The sequence below is a fragment of the Vipera ursinii genome, assembly GCF_947247035.1.
Source record: "Vipera ursinii genome assembly, chromosome: 14".
In the NCBI taxonomy this organism is placed as follows: Eukaryota; Metazoa; Chordata; class Lepidosauria; order Squamata; family Viperidae; genus Vipera; species Vipera ursinii.
In genome coordinates this window covers 4,691,056-4,718,545 of record NC_139527.1, presented here as the reverse complement: position 1 = coordinate 4,718,545, position 27,490 = coordinate 4,691,056, and the positions used below count along the sequence as shown (strand labels likewise).

The window sequence follows — 27,490 nt, the reverse complement described above, 5'->3', positions numbered from 1 at the left end:
CGAGGGGCCGCCCCGGCAAGCGAGCCGGGGCCACGCAAGGTTCCTCCGAGTCAACCGCTCGCAGCCCCGCCGCCTCCCCTTCGCAAACCCAGCCGTGCGCCCAGGGCGCAAAAGTGGCGCAGGGGCGGAGCGCTCCTCGGCTTCTCCTCCGCCCCGTCTCTCGGCTGCGCGCCGCCGGCTGAAGACTCGGCTCCCGAGCCCGCCCTCGTCGGCTTCCCTCCCGCACCGAGTCCGTCATCTGGCTCCTCCCGGCCAAGGGACGGGCTCGGGAAGAGGAAACGGCCCCGGATGGAAGCGGCCCCGGGCGAGCGCTGCCGGCCGCGGCGGCGGTCGCCGGCCGGAGAGGCGGTGGCGGAGGGTGAGTTGTTTTTTTTTGGGGGGGGGGGCTGCGGAGGTCCCCTTCGCCCTGCGCGTCCGTGGAGACCGAGCCGGGCTTGGCGAGGGGCGAAGTCCGGCGTTTTCCAAGCCCTTGAAACGAACCGGGAGTCTGGTCGCTAAGCGCCTCTGCCTTCCATCACCTGGTTGAATCCGGCCAGGGGGGCTCGGATACCCCCTCCCCACCCCCTAGACAAACAGGGGGCTCCTCCTGCAGGGAACCCATAAAGAGTTCCTTGGATCTTCCCCGCTTCGGGATCCCTCCCCTCCCTCCTCCCCTTCTTTATTTATTTATTTTCCCTTTGTGTGTTTGTTTGTGTTTGTTTGTGTGTGTGTGTGTGGCTTCGACTCAGTGGCAACTGCCTGGATAAATGTCTGCCGTTTTCTTGGCAAGATTTTGGCTGGGCTTTGTTTGCCCCTGCCTGCTTCTTCCCAAGGCTGAGAGAAGGGAACTGACTGGCCCAAAGTCCCCTGGCTGAATTTGTGCCTAAGGTGGGACTAGAACTCGGGATCTCCCTGTTTGTAGCCTGGTGCTTTAAGCCACTAAACCCACCCACCCTTCCTTCCTTCCTTCCTTCCTTCCTTCCTTCCTTCCTTCCTTCCTTCCTTCCTTCCTTCCTTCCTTCCTTCCTTCCTTCAGTGACCCTTCGAAGTTACGACGGCAGTGAAAAAGGGGACTTGCGACTGTGTCTCACAGTTACGACTTTTGCAGCATCCCCGGGGTCACGTGATGAAAATTCAGTTGCCGGGCAACCGGTTGTTATTCATGACCGTTCTTTATATTTCGGATCTATTCACGATCCCCTTTTTGCCACCACCTCACGAGCAAAGCCAGCGGGGGAGGCCAGATTCATTTAGCAACCGGGGCAAGGAAGGTCGTCAAATGGAGCCCTTAGCAAATGTCTCACTTGACGACAAAAACGTTGGACTCAGTTGTGGTTCTCAATGGAGCAGTAGCTCTGTTTCCGTGGTATCCCTGTATTTGCTGCTTTTCCAAGTTCGTGGAATGTATATATGTGTGTGGGAGGGGGCCCTGCTCTGTAATGCAACACTGTCCTCTTCCTAGGAGAGCCCCTCCTTGTGGCTGAGCTGAAGCCGGGACAATCCCAACAGTATGACTGGAAATCCAGCTGCGAGACGTGGGGTGTGGCCTTCTCCACCGATGGGACCTGGTTTGCCTGGTCACAGGGCCACGGCGTGGTCAAGCTGCTCCCTTGGCCTTTACAGGGGACTGAGCAGTGAGTATTCACATGTTGTGTGTGTGTGTGTGTGTGTGTGTGTGTGTGTGCGCTGCTGCCCTCTTCCAAGGCTGCTGTGGACTTCCAAGTGCTTCGGACTCCTGATATTCAGAATAACAGAGTTGGAAGGGTCCTTGGAGGTCTTCTAGTCCAACCCCCCCCCTGCTCAGGCAGGAAATCTTATACCATTTCAGGCCAATGGCTGTCCAGCAACTTTAAGGATCGTTTTCTCACTTGGTGATCTGTTTTGATCTTCTTTGTTCTGCTCCACCGCAGTAACAGCAAAGCTTTGGAACGCAAGAAGCAGGGTGGAAAAACCAAGCCGAACGGTTACGGTGGGCTCAAGGAGAAGACATTGGAATGTGGACAGATCGTCTGGGGTCTGGCTTTCAGTTCCTGGCTGCCCTCCCAACCCCATAAGTATCGCCCCCGGAAGGAAAAAACTCCTTGCTTGATCCTGGCCACGGGCTTAAACGACGGGCAGATTAAAGTCTGGGAAGTGGAAACAGGTAAATGGGCTTTATTTCCTGAAACAGAAGGCAATCTTTGCAAGTTTGCTTAAATTTGTAGGGTAAGCAAGGCGGGTTGTATGACATGTGTGAGTTCCGGCACCTTTTTCTTTTACAAAAAAAGCACTGATATATATATAATGGATGGATAATGGATGGATGTTAGATGTTAACAATGATATATGGAGAGAGAGAGAGAGAGAGAGAGAGAGAGAGAGAGAGAGAGAGAGACAGATTAGTTGATTGATAGATATAGATAGATCTATAGGTAGGTAGGTAGATAGGATAGAAAGAGATGATATATATATAGAGAGAGATGATAGAGATTGACCAGATAGATAGATAGATAGATAGATAGATAGATAGATAGATAGATAGATAGATAGATAGATAGATGATTGAAAGATAGATGGATAGATAACTGATAGATAAGATGATGGATGGATGGATGGATGGATGGATGGATGGATGGGCAGGCTGGCAGGCAAGCAGAGACAGATCAAACGAGCAAGAATTGAAATAGATAAAAATGACAAGATTTTCCTGCTTTTCTTTCATGAACCACGAAAAAAAAAAGTTTGTTTCTACTTCAAGCACTTAGCTATCCCCGTTGGGCTTAGTAAACAGCTTGACTAGTAAGCTGAATTTAGACTTACAAGCTTAACAGAGAATCCCCAGACCCCTTTGTGAAAATCCACCTCTCTTGTTTGCCAAAGCAACCCGATGGCAAAATTGTGGATGCTTCTCGTGTCATCTAAGACTCCTGCAACCCCGAAGTGCTTGCTCCTCACACCCATTCCATTTTCCTTTCGCCCGCTCCCCCCTTCTTGGCAGGGAACCTGCTTTTTCACCTCATGGGGCACCAAGACGTGGTGAGGGATCTGAGCTTTGCGCCTGGCAACCCCTCTTCCATTCTCGTCTCCGCATCCCGGGATAAAACGCTTCGAGTCTGGGACCTGGGTCAAAATGGTAAGCCTCAGCTTGTTGGCCCTGCTAGCTGGACATTGCTAGGAGAGGGACCAAAATCGAAATTTCCTATCTGGTTCTTTAATCCTCCCCCCTCCCACCCTTTCCCCTACCTCTTTTCTATTTTATTTTATTTTTGTTAGTGAAACAATTGAAAGTGCTTTCTGGACATTCGCAGTGGGTGTACAGTTGCTCCATTTCTCCCGACGGTCAAATGCTCTGCTCCGTGGCTGGAGAGAAATCGGTGAGTTAAGCCTACACGGAAAGGGTTGTGTTGTTTGAGAGTGAGAAATGAGGTTGGTACTACAGATCTTTAGTAATCATAATAACAACAACAGTATTATTTGCCTGTAAGCAAGAAGTGGTGGGATCATAAAACAGAGAAAGTCATAGAAAATGATAAAATTAAACTGCTCTGGGACTTCAGAATTCAAACAGACAAGCACCTGCAACATAAAAGCCAGACTTTTAACAATTGTCGATAAGAAAGACAAAATGAGCCTTGGTGGAGCAGTGGGCTGATGCCTCCTTAAGTAACCCCAGCTGCCTGCAATTAGTGCAGGTTCGCATCCCACCAGGCTCAAGGTTGACTCAGCCTTCCATCCTTCCGAGGTAGGTAAAATGAGGACCCCGATTGTTGGGGGCAATTAAGCTGACTTTGTAATAATGCCGCTTGGGGTGTGTGTGAAAGCCCTAATAAGCAGGCATATACATAGAATGAAGGCTACTGCTAAGCTTGTAAGCCGCCCTGAGTCTTCGGAGAAGGGCGGGATATAAATGAAATTAAAATAAAATAAATAAAAAAATAAATAAAAAAGTCTGGATAGTGGACGTGGCAGTGCCTGGAGACAGCAGAATAGAGGAGAAGCAACTGGAGAAGATAACAAAACACAAAGACCTACAAATAGAAAGACTGTGGCAAAGCAACCAAGGGGGGTACCAATAGCAATAGGCCCCTTGGGTGCAATCCCAAAACAACTGGAGCACCACTTGGACATCATCGTCGGCACTGACAAATTCGCAATTGGTCAATTGCAAAAGGCGGCCTTACTGGGAACTGCTTCCATCCTGCGACGAGTTCTGTAATTCCATCAAACATCCACCTCTGCCTATTCCAGGTCCTTGGTAAGGACTCAGATAGACAAAAATGCCAAATCCAGTCTGAACATCTGGCTGACTGTGCAATGATTAATAATAATAATAATAATAATAATAATAATAATAATAATAATAATAATAATAATAATAATAATAATAATAATAATAATATAATAATAATAATAATAATAATAATAATAATACAGTTGGTAGGGACCTTGAAGGTCATCTAAAGAGCCTTGGTGGAGCAGTGGGCTAATGCCTCCTTAAGTAACACCAGCTGCCTGCAATGAGTGCAGGTTCGCGTCCCACCAGGCTCAAGGTTGACTCAGCCTTCCATCCTTCTGAGGTCGGTAAAATGAGAACCCAGATTGTTGGGGGCAATTAAGCTGACTTTGTAATAATGCCGCTGGAGGGGGGACACGAAACCCCTAATAAGCAGGCATATACATAGAATGAAGGCTATTGCTAAGCACATTGATTTGTGCTTCTTAGATTGTAAGCCGCCCTGAGTCTTCGGAGAAGGGCAGGATATAAATGGGATTAAAATAAAAAAAATAAACCCCCTGCTCAGGCAGGAAACCCTACACCATTTTGGACAAATGGCTGTCTGGTCTCTTCTTGAAAACTTCCAGTGTTGGAGGATTGAGAGCTTCTGGAGGCAGATCGATCCTTATTTCTGTCATTTTCCACCCTACCAGGCTCTGCTCTGGAGTATGCACTCCTATCGCCTGCTGAGGGAGCTAGAAGGTCACCAAGATTGCGTCGCGTCTTGCGACTTTTCTCCAGACTCGGCTCTTCTCGCCACGGCCTCCTACGACACCTGTGTGATCCTCTGGGATCCCTGCACGGGGGAGAAGCTAAGATCCCTTTGGTAAGGAAGGTGGACGGAGAGATGCTTTGCGAGGAGGGAACGTAGGCAGGGAGCAAAGCCCAGAGGAGTTAAATTGCACCCGAGTGTAAGATTACCTTTGCAGAATCTGGCCAGTCATCAAAAGTGCAGTTCATCCCTCTCTTAGGACCATTCCTTTTTTTGTAAAAGAAAAAGGTGCCGGAACTCACACATGTCATACAACCCGCCTTGCCTACCCTACAAGGTTCCATCCAAAAAAAGGTGCCGGAACTCCGTTCTGAGCATCCTATGAGAAAAAAAAAGCCCTGCTTACGACTAACCAACGCTGAGCCCAAAACGGATGCGGCCGACTGAGAAAATTGCTAAGTGAGAAGTGCCCCATTTTACGCCTTTTTTTTTCTTTTGGTCACGTTTGTTAACTGAGTCACTGCAGCGGTGAAGTTAGTAATCCTGTTGCTAAGGGAATCTGGTTTCCTCACTGGCTTTGCTTGTCAAAGTTGCAAAAGGGGAAATCACGTCTCTCTCTCTCTCTCTCTCTCTCTCTCTCTCTCTCTCTCTCTCTCTCTCTCTCACACACACACACACACACACACCTCTCTCTCTCTCTCTCTCTCTCTCTCACACACACACACACACACACACACACACACACACAAACACACGGGACACTGCCACCGTCATAAAACGTGAGTCAGTTGCCAAGTATCTGAATATAAACCACCTGATCATGGGGATGCTGCAAAGTCCTAAGTCACTTTTTTCAGCGATGCTGTAACTTCAAACAGCCAGTAAATGAACTAACTAAATGGGACTAACTAAAAAAAAACTGTACAGTTTTCTCCTGTCCCCTTTACATCCCAAGAAACTAGGTAGGGTCTCTACTAAATTGTTTGCCATGCCCGTATTCCTGCTGCAGGCTAGGCCGCCTCTTATCTGCTGCCCCAGAGGTGCTTTTTCTGGAGGCAACTGGACATCCTTGCTTTCCTTTGAAGACGTTTCGCTTCTCATCCGAGAAGCTTCTTCCGCTGGATGGTGGGTGTTAGGCATATAGTGCTAGCCTACAATATTGGGTTGAAAATATATTAACCATAATGCTATGACTTTAAGGAGTTAATTGGCCAATGGGTGTGTAAGTGTTCTCATGGCCATAAGAGGAAGCTAGGAACTAGCTTCTCTCTCTCTCTGAATTCACTGATCTCTACTATTACTGTTTTTGCTCTGCTGTTGGTTTACTACTGTTGTAAACCTGAACTGTGTATTGACCTCTGGACCGGTAAGAAGACTTTGTAGTTTGGATTGCTACTTGGACTGTTGCTATTGTTTATGACCTGGACTGTTTATTTTTGACTGTGCATTTTTGCCTTTACACCACCTCAAAAGTAAACTACTTTTTGTTTTTATAACTCAGTGTATTCTTGTGTGACTTTTACTGCTCTCAGTGCCCTTCCTTGTCTGTGCAACTCTTTGGTAGCACAAGGAGACCTCTGCACAACAAATTCCTTAACAGTGGGGAGGGGAAGGATTTATACTCCTTGCAGACCGCTGGTCATTTGCCTCCTTTCGGAGAGCCCTTGAGACCACTTGGACCTTCCATACACATTTGGACTACCTGGGACACAGGTAAAACTCCAAGGGGCCTGAACGACCCTCTAAAAGGACGCCAACGACCAGCCGTCTGCAAGGAGTATAAATCCTTCCCTTCCCCACCATCCAGCCAGCGGAAGAAGCTTCTCGGACGAGAAGCGAAACGTCTTCAAGGAAAAAACGCAGAAGGTCCAGTTACCTTTGGGAGCTGAAGAAGCTTCTCGGAGGAGATGGCAAATGTCTTCCGAGAAAAACAAGAAAGCCCAGTTGCCTCTTTTTTTTTTAAAGCACCTTTGGGACAACCATGACCTGGATGGCGGAGACTCTTTATCTGTCGGTTCCATCAGCTGTGGCTCTTCCCTCTCCCTTTCACGGGCATTCCCACAACAGGGCAGCTGGGAGGACTCACAAGTTACAAACCCCTGGGAGATGGAGAACCGTTGCTCTCCTGCCAAAAGGCACAATGGGCGTCAGTTTAGAGAGCTTTAGCAAAGGGCTGAGCTGGGTGTGTTCACAGGGTGTGTTTGGTTTTTCGAATCAGCAGCTGATAGTCACCAGGTGGGCTGCTTTTCCGTCTTCCAACCTGCTTTTCCTTCTTCCCAGGCACCATCCGTTGCAACCTGCAGTGGACCAGGGTGGGAACTTCTACACCAGCTCCCTGAGGTCTGTGTGCTTCTCACCTGAAGGCCTCTACTTTGCCACAGTGGCAGACGATAGGTAAGAGCAGACATGTCAAACACAAGGCCCGGGGGCCAGATCCGGCCCGCGAAGTGGTTTCATGTGGCCCGCGAAGCCATCCTGGAAACAGTGAGGGAATGGCCCCCACTGCCTTGGCCCTGGCCCAGAGACCCTCCTTCTGCCAGAGACCCTCAGATCTGTCCCACTCCTGCCCAGGCCCCCATAGGCACCCTTGATACCAACGATGTAGAGCTGGCCACGCCCACCCAGTAGGCCATACGCACTCTAGCCATGCCCACCCAGTAGGCCACACCCACCCTGGCCACGCCCACCGGGCCCCTTGAGGGCAACCGTAATGCTGATGCGGCCCTCAATGAAATTGAGTTTGACACCCCCTGGGTAAGAGGCTCCAAAGGTGCAAAACAGAAATGCTGACATTGTTATGGGTCCCATCCCAGATATTGGGTTTTACAGTATGGGGATACAGGAAGGACAGTTGGTGATGTAATTTTGAACCAAGATGGGGTCCAAAACCAAGGAAGTTCTCTTGGAGATCTCAGTTACAACTGCTGTCAAGCATTCTGGCGGTTCTTTGGCCAACATTTGGGTCAGCTGATGTTCTCCAGATGGTTTGTCCTACAGGTCCCCCCCCCCCTTTTTTAATTATCATGCCAGAAAAGATGGATAAAAAAGCATACATATCTGGCTTTACACGTGATAACAGCGGCAAGAATCACCTTTGCACAATCTTGGGAAAATTGCCACCAGAGGAGGAAAGAAATTTTTTTAAAAAAATATTAAGATCGTGCAGAAATGGACAGACTTACTATGAGGTTGAAAGAAAAAGAATAAACAAAATACTATCAGACTTGGGACTTGTTATATCAATGGTTGGAGAAAAGAGCAAAGGATCAGGAATGAAATTTGTATTAGTGAGCGATAAACTCAGAGAACACGTTGTTGAATAAGTGCCACAGAATTGTATGGAAAACAATAAAAACTTTACAAATAATAATAATAAACCGCCGTCAAACATTCTGGCAGTTCTTTGTCTAATATTTGGGTCAGCTGGTGTTCTCCAGATGGTCTGGCCTACAGGTCCCACCAGGCCACGCTGCTAGGAGGGATGGGACCTGGGGATCCAAAACATACGGAGGCTTAAGAAAACTGGATTTACTTAGGCTCAATTTTGGAACACAAGAACGTTCTTTTTATCTCCTTCAGGCTCCTCCGGATCTGGGCACTGGAGCTTGAGAGTCCTGTTGCCTTTGCTCCTGTGAAGAATGGCCTCTGCTGCACTTATTTTCCACATGGTGGGATCATCGCGACGGGGTAGGTTACCGAGTTTGTCTCAAAGGTGGGGTGGGGTGGGTGGGGAAGGAGATCCAAGAATCTGGGAAGAAAAGGTGCATGGAGTATGCAGGGATGTTCACGAACCATCCACCTTGCCAGTAGCTGCTTGACCCAATTGTGTCTTGGAGTTGTCCTGAGTATAGAGTTAGCCTGCACGATCCTGGGAAGAGTCCCAAGAGATGCTTTTTCACGAGGCAACCGGACTGCCCTGTTTTTCTTCCCATTCCACACCATCCCGTCAGAGCTGAAGAAGCTTCTTGGGTGAGAAGCCAAACGTCTTCCAAGAAAAACAAGGAAAGTCCGGCTGCCTCGTGAAAAGGCATCTTTGGAATAGCCATGACCTGGATGATGGGGAATCTCCGTAGGCATCCTGGGAAAAAGGCAGAGCGCCAGAAAGGAGGCGAGAGCCAACATTTCTGCAAAACCTTGCCAAGAAAAAACAAAAGGACGACGCTCGAGGGCAGTCACTAGGGGTCAACATTGACACAAACGTACACTGAGCTTGTTTCCTTGCAGACGTTTCATTGCCCGAACTAGGTAACGTCATCAGCGCTAGTAAGGAGTGCAGTCTATATTCGAGTGCCGTGGTGACGAACCTGTGGCACGCAGAGCCCTCTCTGTGGGCACGCGCGCCGTCGCCCCAGTCCTAGGCCTTCAGCTGGGTTTTATAAAATCTTTTTGCTTTAGGCCACTGCCGCCGTGGGGGGAAAAATAAAAAGGTTCAATCCATTTCAACTTCTCGCAGGGAAAAAAAAGTTCTCGCAAAGTTGGAATTGATTGAACTTTTTAGTCCCACCCAGTCTGCCGTTACCACTGCAGCCACGCCCATCCAATGGGCCACACCCACCCATTGGGCCACGCCTACCCGGCACCCGACGATACATAAGTGGGTTTTGGGTTGCAGTTTGGGCACTCGGTCTCTCAAAGGTTCGCCATCACTGTTCTAGCGGCTTGCCTGTCACTCCTTATTATACAGTGATGATGTCACCTGGTTCGGTCATGAAACCCCTGCAAGAAAACCACCAAGCTCAGAGAGCCCCAAGGACCCCTCATGTCAACCCCGAGTTACAAATATTCTCCTTCATTGGTGCAAGCATACACACATGAATCAACTTTCTTCCAAGTTGAGGTCAACTTCCAGCTTTGACCTGTTGGGCGTTATCTATGCTATTTTCTTGGAACGTTGCGCTGTTGTCATTGCCTAGGATGTTTCCCAATCTAGCCTGGAATTCTGTGGCGTCCTTGGAGCTCTCTGAGCTTGGCGGTTTTCTTGCAGACGTTTCATTACCCAACTAGGTCACATCATAGGTGCACAGATGTAACGGGCAATGAAACATCTGCAAGAAAACCAGCCAGCTCAGAGAGCACCAAGGACCCCACAGTTCAACCCTGAGCTACCAAGATTCTCGTTTCTACTGATATCCTGGACTTGCAGGCCCTGTTCCAACCTTCATCAAGTCCATCTCACCTTAAACTTTTGTTTGAGACGTGGCTTGTGCTGCCCCCTGCTGCGTTGACTAGTTAACGAAAACTCAAGTTCTGCCTCTTCCCCTTGCAGGACAAGAGATGGTCACACCCAATTTTGGACAGCTCCACACGCTCTCCCTTCCCTAAAGCACTTATGCCGGAAAGTCCTCCGTGGCTGCTTCACAAGTTACCAGGTTCAGGCACTGAGCATTCCCAGGAAGATGAAGGAATTCCTCACCTACAGGACTTTATGACGTTGGCTCGAAGGAGACGCTGCTCTGATCTGTCAGTTTCCGCACGGCCTGGCGTTGCGCGCACACAAGACAAAAAAAAACACAACTCCCTTTGGGAGGTGAAGCGATGAAGCAACGTAATTTCCTAGCTGAGAAAAGGACAAAAGATGCTGCTGGCAAACTCTCTTTTTCCGCACTAGCCGCGTGGAAGAAAGTTTTATAGTTTTGGGGCATATGAAGTTGGCCCGTTACCTTCCCAGACTGAGATTTACTGGGATGCGGGCTTAACACACACAACTTCCTCTCGGGATGTTTAACAAAATAATAAAAAAGCACCTCAGGACGCAGAAGGAGACAATTGTAGAGTGTCATTGTTTAGTCAGCCAGCGGTCACTTTTTTGGGGTTGTTCTGGAGTGCCTTTGGCTCCTGTTTGTCCATTGTCTAGGAAAAAAACAGGTTTGGATCTTCTCCATTAATGCAAACGTGGAATTGGAAATCTTTCCCGCATCAATACGCTGCTGGATAAAGCTTCTAAGCTCATGCCGTGGAAATCAAAAGCTCTGCTTTTTTTTTTTGCTGGCTTGAACGCGAAAACACTTTACCAATAACTAAGCAAGAGGTACATTTTACGATTAATGATTTCAGAGCAGTTTGGGGTACCCCCACCCCACCCCGGCAGATCAGAGAGCAAAACGGGCAATGATTGATAAGCAACGGGAGATTTCTTGTGTTAGGAACAGAAACACAAAACCTAACAGAAGTGTGGTGATGTTTCGGAAGACCCAGGAATTCCCTAGATGGAGGAAATGTGCAAATTGCAAGAGTTTAATAAGTGGCCAGCTTGTGAAACTGCAGACAGGATGCGAAGAATTTTAGGGCAGAAGGAAATCAAAAAGAGGCTTTTTTCCCCCCTGCCCAGCTGGTGTAAATTATCCTGGATGGAGCCTGATCGTGATCTAAATTCTCTTAATCAGAGGTTGGGAGAGAGGACCCATATCTTGCCTGGAGGCAGATTTTAGGAATTTCCTTATAATAAGCGCTGTCGGCCAATAGAACAGCCCAACTCCTAAAAAGGTGTTTTCCTAATCCCTTGATGTCTTTAAACAGAATTCAGCGGCAGCTGGACTAAATGACCTTTGAGGTCCCTTCCAACTCTACGATTGTGCAATACTTTCCTATACGTGAATTTATTTTAAACGAGATTGGTGGCGGATCGGGGTGCAGCTTAATCGAATGAGGTGCTAGTGTGACACTACTGAGACGTTGTGAACCAATTATACGATTCTGAAGACCTAATAAAAGAGAACATTCCTTCTGTGGCATCTTGGAAGAACACTTCTCGTTTATCTAGACCGGCAGTGATTCTGTCCAGATTAGTTAAAGAGGACTACGGTAAGTTCTTCTGAAAGATCCTGAGAACACCATGCTGTTGGACATCCAAAACCATCAGAATGGCTCAGATGAGTTGTTAAGGACAACCATTAGGTACCCAGGTTGTAGATCAGGCAGTAGGGGAGTAGCTTGGTCAAGCCTCAGCTGCAATCAGATCTCTGGTGACTTGGAAGGCAGCTACAAGAGACCCCAGCTGGATCTTCTCATTTGTCCCCGCAGCCAGGCGGTGTCTGAAAGACAACAGAACAGGAGATGATCCATCTTAAGCGGGATGTTTTCTAAAGAGACATATTTAGCCTATATATATATATATATATATATATACAAATGCTTGTTAGCTATTTTTTAGATTACCTTGCTAGGCCCCCAAACATGGGACAAATCTTTATTTCCTGTGTCAGCCTATCCTGAAGGCCATCGACAGGCAGTAGTCACACCGGTGACAGCTCATATTTGTGTAAATTTTTAAATTGCTAACAAAGAATTAAGGGAGACTGATATATATATCCTACAGTGTTAAAAGAATCTTCAAGCTGGCGTGACAATGGGTTAAGGCGAATCACACAGCAAGCTTTGATCCCGTACAATTTTGTGATGCTGGCGCTCTGCGCTTCCTGGATAAGGAAAATTCAGCTTTGTGTAGGGAAGCAAGCTTCCAGTTCTCATAGTGCAGGCTGAACGACCCTTGGCAACTGTAAGGTTTGTGGACTTCAACTCCCAGAATTCTCTAGTCTCAATCACAATGCCTAGAGAAACCTTATGCTTCCTTTAGTTCTCTTTCATTTTCTCAAATTGTGCAAAACACTCCATAGGTAAAATTACAGGCGTATTTTTTTTAACTAGAGATTGGAAGTCAATCCAATCTTAGCCTCTGTCTACTCTTGTTGTTGTTGTTGTTAGTTGCCAAGTCGTGTCCGACCCATCGCAACCCCATGGACAATGTTCCTCCAAGCCTTCCTGTCCTCTACCATCTTCTGGAGTCCATTTAACCTCACGCCTACTGTCTGTCTACTCTACATTGTCCTAAATATGTGTGTGTGTGTGTGGGGGGGGGGAAATGGATACTCACTCCACATCAGCCATCTTGATCAGCAGCTGGATCCGAACAGATGCTGGGAAGTCAACTGCAGAACGACGAGAGAGCACAGACCGCATTTTACAAAAATGACTCCCCTTCGTTATACCTTAAATACCAATAGCTCTTAAGACTTATATACCGTTTCACAGCGCTTTACAAAACTCTCTGGGAAGTTAAGTCAGCACATTTCCCCAACCGTCTGGGTCCTCACATGCACACACTCAGTTATAATTTCTGCAAGCCAGGGTATTCTATGCATCTGCGCCAGAAGAAGATTTAGCAAAATGCTGCCATAAAATTCCCGTCTCCTCCAGAACTTCCTTGGAGTAAAAACTTTGGCAAAATAATAAAAACAATGACACGCCAGCTTCCCCAAAGTCCTTTTTTACCTCGATGAACAAACAAATGGATTTCTGTCAGAATGTCTTGCAAAGCCAAGCCTTTCAACGTTTTCAGTTCCAAGATATCTGAACAAAAGGTCAAGGAGAGCCATGATTTTTTTTTGTTGTTAACAGAAAGGTCTAGCAGCAGTAAGAACCAATAGAAGCTAAAATGGAACAGAGGAAAGGAAAAGGGGGAGGGAGGGAAATCAAAAGAAAATAATAATAATAATAATAATAATAATAATAATAATAATAATAATAATAATAATAATAATAATAATAATTTAATTTCTAAGCTAAAAGTGCAATTAAAAGTAGAAAGTAGGAAAAACAAAGGAAAAAGATACGAAGGAAAAAAAACATTAAGCGGCTTTCGATATTCTTCCCAGCGGTTATAGAACATAGAATCATAAAGCTGGAAGGGACCCCCCCAGAGGTCTTCTAGTCTAACCCTCTGCTCAAGGCAGGAGACCGTATACCCTCCTAGACAAATGGCTGTCCAATCTGTCAATACAAATATATTTGACCTCGCTTTCTAAATTACATCCTTTTGCTCTTCTTTCTAAAATCCTATCTCAGTAAGCCACCTTTGAAGGGTATTATATGCAACTGCACCAGAAGCGATGAGCAAAATGCTGCCATAACATTACTTTTCTCATCTACCCTCCCTGGAGCAAATTCTTTGGCAAAACAACAATAACAACACACCAGCAACCCAAAGTCCTTTTACCTTTATCATGACCTGTCCTATCCCATCCCATCCCATCCCAGTAAGCCACCTGCACACTGATTCCCATTTGAAGGATACTGCGGTAGGCAGACGTGAAATCCAGATTCAGCATCCAGTCCAGGATGTTGGCGATATCAGACTTGAGAGGCTGCCCCGTGCAAGTGTAGACCGTCTCTTCGGTCACTTTTCCAAAAGCCATGGAGGTGCTCTGCAAGAAGGAAGAAAGAGATGAGAAACCAGATACATCTATCTATCTATCTATCTATCTATCTATCTATCTATCTATCTATCTATCTATCTATCTATCTATCTATCTATCTATCTCTAGTCATAAGTCAAGGACTACCTGCACCTGAACACCTGGTGAAACCAGTGGCTCCAGGGGGTTGTTGGTGCTTGTTAAAAGTAGTCACAGGTGAGAAAGAGGAAGCCGTACCTGTATGGATGCCATACCTGCAAGATGTTCAGAGATCTGCGCATATCGCCGTTGGAGAGCGTCACCAAGGCTTTCATTCCATCGTGACTTACATCAACACTGAAAGAGCAAACAGGAAGGCAATAGGCCACCAAGAACCCTCTTCATAGCAGGCTAACTGATATTCCCAGCCATGATTTGATGGGGCAGATGCAACACTTGGCAGAGAAATCATGGTTAGAAAGCCGGATCTCTTGACTCCTGCTGTCACTCCTCCTGAGACTTTGTACTCACTTCTCCTTCTCAATAACATGCTTCAGCCGAGGAATCATGAGTTCTGGCGTCAAAGGGCCAAACCGGAATCTGGTGCACCTGGATTGTAGAGCTGGGATTATTTTGGAAAGGTAGTTGCAGATCAAGCAAAATCGCGTGTTCTCGGTGAACTTCTCAATCACTGAGAAAGATAAAAAAAAACCAAACGTTTATATGATACGCTTTTGGAGGGCGCCTTGTCAAAACCAATTTCCCCCCAATTTAGACAGTTTTATTAGTTTGAAGGTAAAGGTAAAGGTTCCCCAGCACATCTGTGCTACTCGTTTCCAACTCTAGGGGCCGGTGCTCATCTCCGTTTCAAAGTCAAAGAGCCAGCGCTTGTCCGAGGACGTCTCCGTGGTCATGTGGCTGGACGCCAAAGGCGCACGGAACGCTGTTACCTTCCCACCGGAGTGGTCCCTATTTTTCTACTTGCGTTTTTACGTGCTTTCGAACTGCTAGGTTTGCAGAAGCTGGGACGAGTAACAGGCGCTCACTCTGTTATGCGGCACTCGGGATTCGACCTGCCAAACTGCCGACCTTCTGATCGACAGGCTCAGCGTCCTAACCCACTGAGCCACCGCCTCCCTTTATTAGTTTATGTTATAGCAATAAAGAAATAAATAAATACAAAAGCAAAATAGTAGGAAAAATAGGGAGGGGAAAAAATAAAACATCATTTTTCAATAGCTTCCACAACGGACGACTGGCTGCAAACCTTGACGGGAGTTAGCAGCGATGGCTAAATTGGCCACTTTGATGAAAGAAAAGAACACAGTTAATTTTGTTTCTATTCGGAAACCTCTTCTGGACTTTCTGCTTGTGGTGGACCAAAATGAAATTTTAGGTTTTGCTGATTAGATAGGTTTGGTGCTGTAGAAATGGCTAGTGCATACTATTACATAAAGTAAAACGCTTCGTATTATTATCTTCTACTGCACCAAAAGGATTTGGAAGTCAAATTTGGAAGCCCCCCCCCCCGCTTCTTTTCTCCCTCTACCTTACACTTTATATTTATTTTATTTATTTATTTAATTAGATTTGTATACCGCCCTTTCCCTAAGGACTCAGGGCGGTTCACAGGGTAATTAAAACAAGAAATACAAAAGTTAAAAACGATTAAAAAAATTACAACAGTCCCTGAAAAAGTAAAAGCCCCCAATTAAAATTAAAATTAAAATTCTCAGCCTGGGCCAGAGAGCTCGAAGAGCCAGGTCTTCAGGTCCCGGCGGAATGAACGGAGGTCGGGGGCAGTCCTCAGCTGCCCTTCCCCTTTTTCCTATTCTATTTTTTCCTCCATCTTTTTTTGTACATTTGTATTTTATGCTTTGTTAAAATTAACACAATTTTGAACTAAAAACAAAATTGTTTTTCAATGCCCTGTAGAAACAGAGAAAAACTAAATGCATGGCTACAATTAAGACAGACTGTCAGCAATCCTGTTGGGGCAGCAGATCAAGATGGCTGCCACCGAAGCTCAACCGGAATTGTGTTCTGGGTGCTGCTGATCTTCCCAGCATCCCTTTCCGGATGGGGCATCAACTCACCACGCCTGAGGGCATTTTGAGCATCCTGCGTCATGGCGTCGGCTTCATCCAGAATCACCAGCTTAAAACCTTTCCTAATAACAAAAGAGAAACAAGAACTGGGAACTCTAAAATGCAGTGGACATCAGTATATCCACTGATGATTGATTAAACCCATCTAGTTGTAGGAGACAATAGACAGACAGACAGACAGACATCTGGCCAGAAAATTGTCTTTTTGCAAGGAATTCCATTTTCAGAGAAGTCTTACTTGAAGATGGTTCGGGTGCTGGCAAAGTTCAGGATAGGCCCTCGGACGATATCAATGCCTCGGTCGTCAGACGCATTCAGCTAAACAAAGAAGGAACATAGGTTAAGAGCCGTGGTGGTGCGGTGGTTAGAATGCAGTATTGCAGGCTAATTCTGCCGACTGTTGGGAGTTCAATCCTGACCGGCTCAAGTTTTGACTCAGCTTTCCATCCTTCTGAGGTCGGTAAAATGAGGACCCAGATTGTTGGAGGGCAATGTGCTGATTATGTAAAACCACTTAGACAGGGCTGTACACTGTGAAGTGGCATATAAGTCTAAGCACTAGTGTTCTTGCAGGAATTTTCTACCTGTAGTCCCTGGGAAAGCGATCAAAGCCTAGTTAAGACAACAGAAGCGGTTACCTCTAAAACCATTGAGCCAAATTCTTTTGCTTTGTACAGCTGTTTGGCGCAGGCGAGAATCGTAGATGTCTTGCCGGTCCCTGGAGGTCCATAAAGGAGGAGATGGGGCAAACGATCCTCACTGATAAATTTCTGTACTGGTTGAGAGACAGAGAGCAGAGATGGCGTTGTATGACTGCCCCGAGCCACAAGCAATAAACCTTTGGCTTGGCTTACAAATCACTTCTGTTTTACCTGTAAGGGGTGTTTTTTTTTTGGTATTCCTCCAATTCTAGGCTGCCCTCACAGATGCTTGCATTTTAAGAGCACGTGCTGGAGCACTATGTGAAGGCCATCAAAATGGACAGAATCCCCATCAGTCAATTGCAAAAGCAGTTTTACTTGGAACAGCTGACCTCCTGCGATGCAGCCTTTAACACCCATCAATATCAAGCAGCATGTGCTTATTCCAGGTCCTTGAGAAGGACTTGAGAAGAGGACAAAAGTGCCAAATCCAGCCTAAACATCTGGAGAACTGTGCGACAATCTATAATAATAATAATAATACTAATATGTGTTTTCCCCTATGAACGTAGCACCTTCCTGCTTTAGTACGAGGAGGTTGTTTTCAAGATGGGCTTATCTCTTTGATCTCTCTCCTTTCATCATGCCACTCAACTATCTATACTGAGTTTTTCTTGCCTTCAACCAACGTGCGGGAGAATTTTCCCAGAGGTACATTTGAACCAGACACCAGGATGTAATTACACAGCAACACAAATTGGTTTATTGATTGGCCTGGAAGCAGACCGGCTCAAAGGTTGCGGGAGGGGGAAGAGTTACATTCTGCCTTTATAGATTTGTGCAAATTAGGATCTATATGCGATTGCATAGAGCAGCAGGGTTTTTCACTAGGGATGCGCAACAGCAAGGATTTGATCGAATACAGGAGATGGATCTATCTGGTGAGGTCTGTGAAAGAATTAGGAAATAAATAAGTACATAATTAAGAGGTTACGTGGCAGGAGTGGAAAACATGGAAAAACAATGTTTTGAAAAAACGGGAGAAACCCTGTTTTGTAAACGTAGTTTCTTTTTAGGGAGTTAACTTTCAGAACTGGGGCAATAACAATAAGCACAAGCAGAGTCATAAAAGCAATTCAGTGCTAATTTGTCATAATCAACAACCCTTTATTATAGTCCGTACAGGTTGGGAATGATGGCAACTGAAGTCTCCTTTTACTGGGAACTCAAAACTGAGGGGGCTGAATGCCGGTAAAGATCCATTCAAATATTTGCCCAGCCATTGAATACTTACTGGTATTCAGAATATCCTCGTGAGAAATTAGATCGCCAAGGGTCTGAGGCCGGTACTTCTCTACCCTGCCAATCAAAATAAAACGCAGATTTTTCACAACTGGAGAATCCGTCTTTCCCAACAATTGGGGACTATTTTTTTTTTATTTCTGTTTGGAAGATCTGAGCTAAGGAAAGAGAAAGTGTTAGGAGATCAAGAAAATGCACAGCTCTGCTTCACTCTGATGGGTCTACTTACGACCCAAATTGAGCCCAAAATTTCTGTCGCTAAGCGGGATAGTTGTTAAGTATATTTTAGCCCATTTTACCAACTTTCCTGCCGCAGTGGTTTAAGTGAAAGAGTGAAGTTAGCAACATGGCTGTTAAGTGGATCTGGCTTCCCCCACTGACTTTGCTTGTCAGAAGGTCGCAAAAGGGGATCACGCGACCCCGGGACACTGTGACCGTCATAAATGTGAGTCAGTTGCCAAGCGTCTAAATTTTGATCAGGTGACCACGGGAATGTTGCCACGGTTGTGTGAGTAACGGTCAGAAGCCACTTTTTTCAGTGCTGTTGTTAACTTTGAACATTAATCTGTGTTAATGCAGGAACACAGGGACCAAAAGTCTCCGGGTTCAAGCCTGCCTCTTGCAACAAGCTGGTTTCAAAAATAAAAGTGCATGGCCAAAAGCCAAAGAAATAGCAGAGGTGCATTTTCTGGTGTCCTCAAGCACCCTTCCCCACCCACTTGCTGCTGGCTCCGACTTCATGAAGAGAAGGACAAGGGGTGACATGATAGCCGTGTTGCCACAAAGAAGAGGGAGTCAAGCTATTCTCCAAAGCGCCTGAAGGCGGGACAAGAAGCAACGGATGGAAACTAGTCAAGGAGAGCAGCAACCTGGAATTAAGGAGGAATTTCCTGACAGTGAGAAGAATTAGTCAGTGGAACGACTGGCCACCAGAAGCTGTGGATGCTTCACCACTGGTGGTTTTTAAGAAGAGACTGGACAACCACTTGTCTGAAATGGTATAGGTTGTCCTGCCTGAGCAGGGGGTTGGACTAGCAGACCTCCGAGGTCCCTTCCAACTCTTATTATTATTCTATTCTCTTCCATCTCTGTGCAAAATGCCCCTTTACTTTACTTTACTTTTATTAAATTTGTATACCGCCCTTCTCCCGAAGGACTCAGGGCGGTTAACAGGGCATATACAAAGAACAATACAAAAATTAAAAAGGAATTAAACAAATGCCCAATTAAAAATTACAATAGCAATAAAAGCCATAAAAGACATGCGGGAGTATTTATTTATTTTATTTATTTAAATTTTTATACCGCCCTTCTCCCGAAGGACTCAGGGCGGTGTACAGGGCCGTAAATATTAAAAAGCAAAGTACAAAAGTTAAAAAAAAAACAATCAAATCATTTATGCCCGATCTATACAACAGTAAGGGATGATGCACCCTCTGAACAATCCCTGGGGTTGCTTTGCCCCCAATTGCAAGCACACACACACACACACACACCCTCCCGGCAGCTTTTGCAAGCATAGCATAAAAACACCCCAGCCCCAGTCAGGAAGGTTAGAGCAGCGTTTCCCAACCTTAGGAACTTGAAGATGCGTGGACTTCAACTCCCAGAATTCCCCAGCCAGCTATGCTGGCTGGGGAATTCTGGGAGTTGAAGTCCACGCATCTTCAAGTTCCTAAGGTTGGGAAACGCTGGGTTAGAGCAACGCTCTGCACATGCTCAGAAGCACAGTCTCTGCAGAATGCATGCCTGGGCATACCTCTGCGCTAAACCCCGCCCCCTAGAAGGGAATTCCCCCCTCCTCCACCTCCCCAAAGGAAGACCCCTATGCAAGAAGCCTAGACTAGAGGAACCCAGCCGGTCTCCTAGCAACGGAGCATCCTCTCCCCCGCCCGTTCTTTTCCTTTCTCTCTCTTTTTTTTTTTGCCTCTCCCCCTACCAAGGTAAGTTCGCGCTCCTCCCGGCCACCGTCGTCGCCTCCGCCGAACGTTCCATTCTCTCTCTCTCTCTCTCTCTCTCTCTCTCTCTCTCCCCCGCCGGAAACTTCGCGCAGCCGCAATTTCGCGCTTGGCGCCCTGGCCCGCCCTGGCTCTCGCGAGAGGTGGGCCGAGAGTTCCGCGCGGGAGCTCCGCCTCCGCCCGCGTTGCTAAGGCCTCCACGGATGGTCGCTAAGGGGGCGCGGCCTGCACTGCAACCTGCGGGCCGCGGCCTCGTAAACTTAAGCCGCCCTCGCTTCCCGGTCGCTTGTGGTGGTGGTGGGCTGTGGTGATTCATAGGGCCCGACTTTGGAGGCCCGGACGCCTATCAGACGCCTCCTGGGCGCCCTGCTGTGCAGCGTGGCGTCTTGTTTGGGCTTGGAGGGCGAGCCGAGGGATGGGAGACCACCAGGAGATCCCAGAATTGCCTTCTATTAAAAAAAAGAAAAGATGGGGGAAGGTGCAGTACAAAAAGCAATGCCAAGCACTTACTTGCCGTTGCCGGAAAAACCTGGCCTTGAAGTGAGGAGCCGGTGATTTTTTTTTTCCCTCCTTATCCTCAAATTTGAGCAGCTTTAATAATAACCACAACAAATAAGATGGGAAGAGAAGAAGGTGAGGCCTTCTTGGAAAAAAAGAAGCGGGGGTGGGAGGGTGGAAAACAGTAACGAGCAAGCCAAATAAGGCCGTGAGCCGTGAAACTGAAAACTCTGTTCTTACAACGCAAAATGAATATTGAATCCAGGGAGAAATATTAATTGGAATTTCCATTACGTGGAGAGAAAGCCAGTTTGCGTCTGAGCTGACCCAGGTCCTCTGTTGGGGATTTTCAAATAAGGTGGAACAGAGTTTTTCTGTTGGAGTAAGACATGCTTTTCAGTTTGCAGAATAAGCCCAGAGTTCTTGGTGAAATCCACATTTTCAGGGTGTAATTTAACCCCACCTTCACAAGCTGAAGTCTGACCTCATATCCAAACACGGATTAACAAAATAGTGCAACTAACCCAGAACATAGAAAGACAGTATCTCAAATATCCCAAATATGCATTTCCAACTTTTAAGAAGTTTCAACCCAACCCTTACTGGACATCGTCTGTTGAAAAAGGTGATTTAAGCACACTTGAAAATCACGATATAAATTCAGTTTTATTTAAGTGATATGTCGATTTGTTCAAGCAGAATAGTGCAACACTTCCAGGAATCTGTGCACCAGGAGTCAAGCTTGGTGTAATTCTCTTGATTCAGAGTTACGCTCCCCTTTTGATTATAAGTTAAATCAGGATTTAATTGGAAGCCTTGAAACATTATTGCAATGATAAAATGCCTGAAGGTAACTTCTAAGTACATTTAAAATTCCTCCCTCTTATATGCACGGCCGTGTTACAGTTTAGTATCAGACATAATTCTTACACTAAACAGATCCTGCTTCTTTCCTCTATTTTCACTGTAAATTGCGGACTTAAGAGGAAGGTTTGAAGAATCCTTATTGCGGTAATAAACATACTTGAAGGTAACATTTAAGCACTATGTTTAAATTTCTCCTGTTTACATTTGTGTGTGTTATAGCTTAGTGCCAAATGTATCAAAACCCTGGAGCTTTGTTTTTGTCTATTGACAAAAGCAACATGTTTCATTTACATTTGTGTGTGTTATAGCTTAGTGCCAAATGTATCAAAACCCTGGAGCTTTGTTTTTGTCTATTGACAAAAGCAACATGTTTCTAATTCCCTTCAGATGAGTTGATTTCAACTCTTTTAATTCTCGGCCTGCAAGTTTACATGATGACTATGGAATACACCTTCCTGGTACATGGAAGATCGCTTGTACACTGTACATTCTCCTCAGTGGGACCCTAGACTTCTGCCTCAAAGGGCTACAATTGCTAAAATCTCTGCTAAGTCTGCAACTGATTGCATTTACACATTATGCTAAGCCATGGTGTGTTTAGCACTTGAGGAGCCGTCACAAAATGAGGGGATTGACTTACTCTCTAGGCTGGGTACCGGAAGGCAGGACAAGAAGTAATGGGTGGAAGCTTGTCAAAGAGAGATACAATCTCTAGAAATAAGGAGAAATTTTCTGACAGTGAGAGCAATTAATCAATGGAATAGCTTGCCTCCAGATGTTGTGGGTGCTCCATCACCGGAGGTGTTAAAAAATAGACTGGACAACCATTTGACTGGGATAGGCCGCCTGCCTTGGGCAGGGGGTTGGACTAGAAGACCTCCAAGGTCCCTTCCAGCCCTATTGATTCTATGATCTAAGTTCTAGCCAGTTTACTGGCTTCACACACTTAAATCTGGTTCATGAACCTCAGCAGAAAAATTCACACAGCGTACTAACCCCTTAAACAAATGGCATATTGTTCAGTAACAAAGCCATGTCCGACTCTTTGTAACCCCATGGACCATAGGACACCAGCCCCCTCCCCCTTCTTCCGCTGTCTCCTGGAATTTGCCCAAATAAAAATGGGATATTAGAGGTTAATAAGATCAGTGACTCCAGCAATTTTTTCCCAACTCGAGATGGACTGCGTAAAAATCTATCACTTTCTTCCAGATGCCAGCCTGTTGACATTGTCACACTGTGGAGAAACGGAATGGCAAAATTGACCGAGTGAATGAAAGTGAAGAAGTCACCGGTAAAACCCAGACAACAATTTTTTTCCCCCTACAGATACGGTAAGAGAAATTTACATGCAGAATGAAAGCCCATATTACTCAGAACTTGCTCTGGCACAACCCTTTGGGGTCTGAATTTATGTCACATTTGAATATGAATCATCTGAGGCAAGACACACACACAGAGAGAGACAAACACTAGAAGTATTGTTATGAGTAAGTGTCACAATATACATTCAAATAAAAAGTCCAGGTGTTTTTGTTCTTCAGATTACAGATAAAATACAGGCAGTCCTTGACTAGCAATTGAGCCCAAAATTTCTGTTGCTAAGTGAGACAGTTGTTAAGTAGGTTTTCCCCATTTGATGGCCTTTCTTGCCAACAGCTGTTAAGGGAATCATTGCGGTTGTTCAAGTGAGTAACAAGGTTGTTAAGTGAATCTTCCTTCCCTATTGACTTTGTTTGCTGGAAGGTTGCAAAAGGGGATCACGTGATCCCGGGACACTGCAACCGTCATAAATGTGAGTCAGTTGCCGAGTATCTGAATTTTGATCACATGACTAGGGGGATGTTTCAATGGTCGTCAGTGTGAAAAACGGTCATAAGACACTTTTTTTCCAGTGTTGTAACTTTGAGCAGTCACTAAACAAATGGTCGTAAGTCAAGGACTACCTACGGTCATAGGTTATGACCTCAGGCTGCCAGAGAAGTTTATCTACTTCTTAAATCCAGATGCTCAGGCTTTTCACTAGAAGAAAGATGCTATAATACTTTCTCCATTTTCATTGCCCTGCTTTGCATAATCTCTCTCAAAGTATTTTCCCCCCCTTTCTTTTTAACCCCATTGACGGGCTGAACAGAATGCCACGTTTGACAAGGCACCAGTGCTTTTTTGGGTAAAAGAAAAAGGTGCCGGAACTCACACATGTCATTCAACCCACCTTGCCTACCCTACAAGGTTCCATCCAAAAAAGGTGCCGGAACTCCATTCTGAGCATTCTATGAGAAAAAAAGCCCTGCAAGGCACTATTTGCATTGCCTGACCTCTAATCAGTAAGTTCATATTAACCACAAGCACATTTATTTTTATTTTTTTTAAAAAAACCCTCAAAGCTTAGTGTCTCCTTGAGAATTTCCACAAACACAGCTCAGTCACCCTACCCTCCTACGCCAAATTGTGACTAAAGTTTCAGTGTTGACAAGAAATGTTCCACGGGGAATCATGACATGCTGGTACCTATCTCCACTCAGATACGGTTGCGGGCTTCCCAGGCACATGTTAGATAAGAATGTATTAGAAGTGAGGGAAAGATTATCCGTTTTCTTGGATGTAAGCCTGCCTTACTCTTGACTCATTTGCTCCTTCAATTACCAAGGAAATTAACACATCCCTTGGATGAGGCAGCCAACGGAGGGAGCCTTCAGACATGAGGCTTTAAAAAGAAGTTGCTTGAAGGTTGCCTCTACTTAACGTGCGATCCTTCCACAATTGTGGGTCTTTCTTTAAAGCAGGGCTGTCCAACATTGGCGGCTTTAAGACCAGTTGGACTTCATCTCCCAAAATTCTCCAGCCAGCCTCCTTGGGGAGTAAGAATACCTCTCGTCTTCAGGCAGAGAAGTTTGCCATGTTAGTTTTTTTTTCCAGCTTGCAGTGACCCAGTAAGAGTCAGGCATCTTCTCCTCTCCATCTGCAATCTTGTTCATTTAGTTATTGCGTATATACCGGTGTTCATTCATTGCCACCTTCTCGAGAAAGCCTTTATGACTGCGTGACGTTTCTTGCCACAGTTGTTAAGCGAATCACGGCAGTTGTTTTAAGCTAGTAACGGGGTTGTGAAGCGAAGCTGGCTTCCCCTATTGACTTTGGTTGCCAGAAGGGGATCCCACGATCCCTGGGGACACTGCAGCCGTCATAAATACGAGCTGGTTGCCAAGTGCCTGAATTTTGATCACACGATCACAGGGGAGACTGCAGTGGTCGTACGTGTGAAAAACGGTGAGAAGTCACCTTTTTTCCCCCACGGCTGTTGTAACTTCAAACAGTCACAAAGCAAATGGTTGTAAGCGGGGAACTACCGGTGTGTGCCAGGTGTGACCAAGGAGACGTAAACTGACTGAATGGAAGTCCATGGGGAACAAAGAGTAAGCATGGGTTCATCCCATAATAAGTAGCTGCCCCCTTGAGAATGGCAAGAATGTCTTTTGAGGTCAACGTCAGCTTTTGGAGGTTGCGGTGGGGTGGGGGGCTTCTAAAGATTTTTTAAGTGTAAATGAATACATTTGCGGTGTAGGAGCAATTTGCGGCGATGTGATTATACGGATTGGGTTTAGGCATCGCACAAAGCCAAAACATAGCACGGTGACAGCTGTCAAGTCCAGCCCGTTGTGGCTTTAGGCAAGCAAACTATGATTAAAGCAGGGCTTGGAAGAATGGGTGACACATTCCGGCCTGCGCTTCTCCCGCCGTGTTAAGAAGAGTGTTTGCAAGCAGAAAAACAACAACAACACAAAACCTTCTTTTCTGCAAAGAATGGGATATGTCCTCACTTTGATCTGTCGAAACTCTGGAATGAGGAGAATTGCATGTTAGGAAAGGTCCCAGGTTGGGGCAGGCGAAACGTGGACAGTTCCAGTCACGTCTCCACCTGTCCGAGGTTTGAAGCTGGGCCTCTCAGCCTCCAATGAAAGCGTTCACCTGCCACGGATGCCACCAAAAGGGGTGTGGCTGAATGGCAAAGCACCTGCTTTGCATGCAGAGAGTCCAAGGTTCATTCTCCTTACAAGCTGTTAGTGATCAGAGTAGATATAATGCCTCCATTTCATCTATCTAGATGGGAAAGAAGACAGTTTTGTTTATTGGCCAGATGTGTACGTTGCAAGTCTGGTTCCAGTCCAAAGGTGCTTTTTTCCAGAAGGCAACTGGACTTCCTTGATTTTATTTTGTTTTTTCCCTTCGGAAAAATGTTTTGCTTCCAAGACGGTTCTTCTGATCCAAGAAGCAAAACATTTCCAAGGGAAAAGCCCAGTTGCCTTTTTTTTGGGGGGGAAGCACCTTTGGGACCACCACAACCTGGATGATTGAGGATCTCCACAGGGCTCTCGTTCAATTGCCAGCAACTTCTGGAAATAGTCCTGCAAGTCTCTGTAGAATAGAATAGAATAGAATAGAATAGAATAGAATAGAATAGAATAGAATAGAATAGAATAGAATAGAATAGAATAGAATAGAATAGAATAGAATAGAACAAGAACAGAACAGAACAGAACAAGAATAGAACAAGAATAGAATAAGAATAGAATAGAATATTAGAATAAATAGAATTAATAGAATAAAATAAGAACAGAATAGAACAGAATAAGAATAGAATAGAATAGAATAGAATAGAATAGAATAGAATAGAATATATGGAATGGAATGGAATAGAATAGAATAGAACAGAAAATAGGGAATAGGGAATAGAATAGAATAGAATAGAATAGAATAGAATAGAATAGAATAGAATAGAATAGAATAGAATAGAATAGAACAAGAACAGAACAGAACAGAACAAGAATAGAACAAGAATAGAATAAGAATAGAATATTAGAATAAATAGAATTAATAGAATAAAATAAGAACAGAATAGAACAGAGTAAGAATAAGAATAAGAATAGAATAGAATAGAATAGAATAGAATAGAATAGAATAGAATAGAATAGAATAGAATATATGGAATGGAATGGAATGGAATGGAATAGAATAGAATAGAACAGGAAATAAGGAATAGGGAATAGAATAGAATAGAATAGAATAGAATAGAATAGAATAGAATAGAATAGAATAGAATAGAATAGAATAGAATAGAATAGAATAGAATAGAATATATGGAATGGAATGGAATGGAATGGAATAGAATAGAACAGGAAATAGGAAACAGGGAATAGAATAGAATAGAATAGAATAGAATAGGAAATAGGAAATAGAATAGAATAGAATAGAATAGAATAAGAACAAGAACAGAACAGAACAGAACAAGAATAGAACAAGAATAGAATAAGAATATTAGAATAAATAGAATTAATAGAATAAAATAAGAACAGAATAGAACAGAGTAAGAATAAGAATAGAATATAATAGAATAGAACAGAACAGAACAAAACAGAATAGAATAGACTAGGAGCTGGAAGGGACCTTGGAGGTCTTCTAGTCCAGCCCCCTGCTCAAGCAGGAGAACCTATACCATCTCAGACAGGTGAATGTCCAGTCTCCTCTTAAAAATCTCCAGTGATGGAGCGCCCACGATTTCTGAGGGTAATCCTTGACTTATGACCAAATTGGGTTTAAGAATTTCCATCGCTCAGCAAGGCAGCGGTTGAGTGAGCCACATCCCATTTTACGACCTGTTCTTTTACAGTTGTTAAATGATTTGCGGCAGTTGTTGTTGAGTCATGCAGTTGTTAAGCAAATCCAGCTCCCCCCACCCCTCCCCGCCTTGATTTTGCTTGTCGGAAGGTTGCAAATGGTGATCCCACAATCCCCAAGACATCGCAACTGTCATATATATATATATATATATACCAAGGGCCAGAGTCCTGATCACATGACCCTAGAACTGGGGGTCATGCTGTGGCCGTCACAAGTCGGGGTTTTTTTTTCTCCAGTCCCCTTGTAACTTCAAGCTGTCACTCACGCCGATAGGAGACCCCTGGTCTTCTGGAGTGGCTGAACCACAACTCCCAGCAACCC

General features: G+C 45.2%; 2 protein-coding genes across 3 annotated transcripts; one reads left to right on the top strand and one right to left on the bottom strand.

The window, feature by feature from the left end:
- The first annotated feature begins 253 nt into the window (after window positions 1–253).
- WSB2 (WD repeat and SOCS box containing 2) lies at window positions 254–11,365 on the top strand. Its single transcript, XM_083373580.1, has 9 exons — window positions 254–358; window positions 1,442–1,613; window positions 1,890–2,122; window positions 2,957–3,091; window positions 3,232–3,332; window positions 4,888–5,060; window positions 7,227–7,340; window positions 8,526–8,633; window positions 10,213–11,365. Exons 1-9 carry the CDS (start codon window positions 289–291, stop codon window positions 10,373–10,375), a joined length of 1,269 nt encoding a protein of 422 aa, XP_083229706.1. The 5' UTR covers window positions 254–288; the 3' UTR covers window positions 10,376–11,365.
- Window positions 11,366–11,675: 310 nt separating this feature from the next.
- On the bottom strand, window positions 11,676–20,199 carry RFC5 (replication factor C subunit 5). Of its 2 annotated transcripts, none has more exons than XM_083373585.1 (11): window positions 20,107–20,199; window positions 18,160–18,224; window positions 16,863–16,999; window positions 16,463–16,542; window positions 16,213–16,286; window positions 14,648–14,807; window positions 14,392–14,473; window positions 14,017–14,146; window positions 13,215–13,292; window positions 12,817–12,871; window positions 11,676–11,977 (listed from the first exon to the last, which is right to left on the bottom strand). In XM_083373585.1, exons 1-11 carry the CDS (start codon window positions 20,160–20,162, stop codon window positions 11,881–11,883), a joined length of 1,014 nt encoding a protein of 337 aa, XP_083229711.1. In that variant the 5' UTR covers window positions 20,163–20,199; the 3' UTR covers window positions 11,676–11,880. The 2 variants fall into 2 exon arrangements, with proteins under 2 accessions (XP_083229711.1, XP_083229712.1); XM_083373586.1 differs by having other exon boundaries at window positions 16,863–16,994; window positions 20,107–20,156.
- Window positions 20,200–27,490: the final 7,291 nt, after the last annotated feature.

Excerpts from the sequence above, each read along its gene's own strand:
- RFC5 (XM_083373585.1), bottom strand. The coding sequence starts at position 20,162 with ATGGAACGTTCGGCGGAGGCGACGACGGTGGCCGGGAGGAGCGCGAAC. Across the intron at positions 14,808-16,212 it reads TCAAAATGCCCTCAGGCGTG|TGATTGAGAAGTTCACCGAG; the intron begins GTGAGTTGATGC and ends TATCTTTCTCAG. Across the intron at positions 12,872-13,214 it reads CCATTTGTTTGTTCATCGAG|TTGACTTCCCAGCATCTGTT; the intron begins GTAAAAAAGGAC and ends GTCGTTCTGCAG.
- WSB2 (XM_083373580.1), top strand. The coding sequence starts at position 289 with ATGGAAGCGGCCCCGGGCGAGCGCTGCCGGCCGCGGCGGCGGTCGCCG. Across the intron at positions 7,341-8,525 it reads GCCACAGTGGCAGACGATAG|GCTCCTCCGGATCTGGGCAC; the intron begins GTAAGAGCAGAC and ends TATCTCCTTCAG. Across the intron at positions 8,634-10,212 it reads GGTGGGATCATCGCGACGGG|GACAAGAGATGGTCACACCC; the intron begins GTAGGTTACCGA and ends TTCCCCTTGCAG.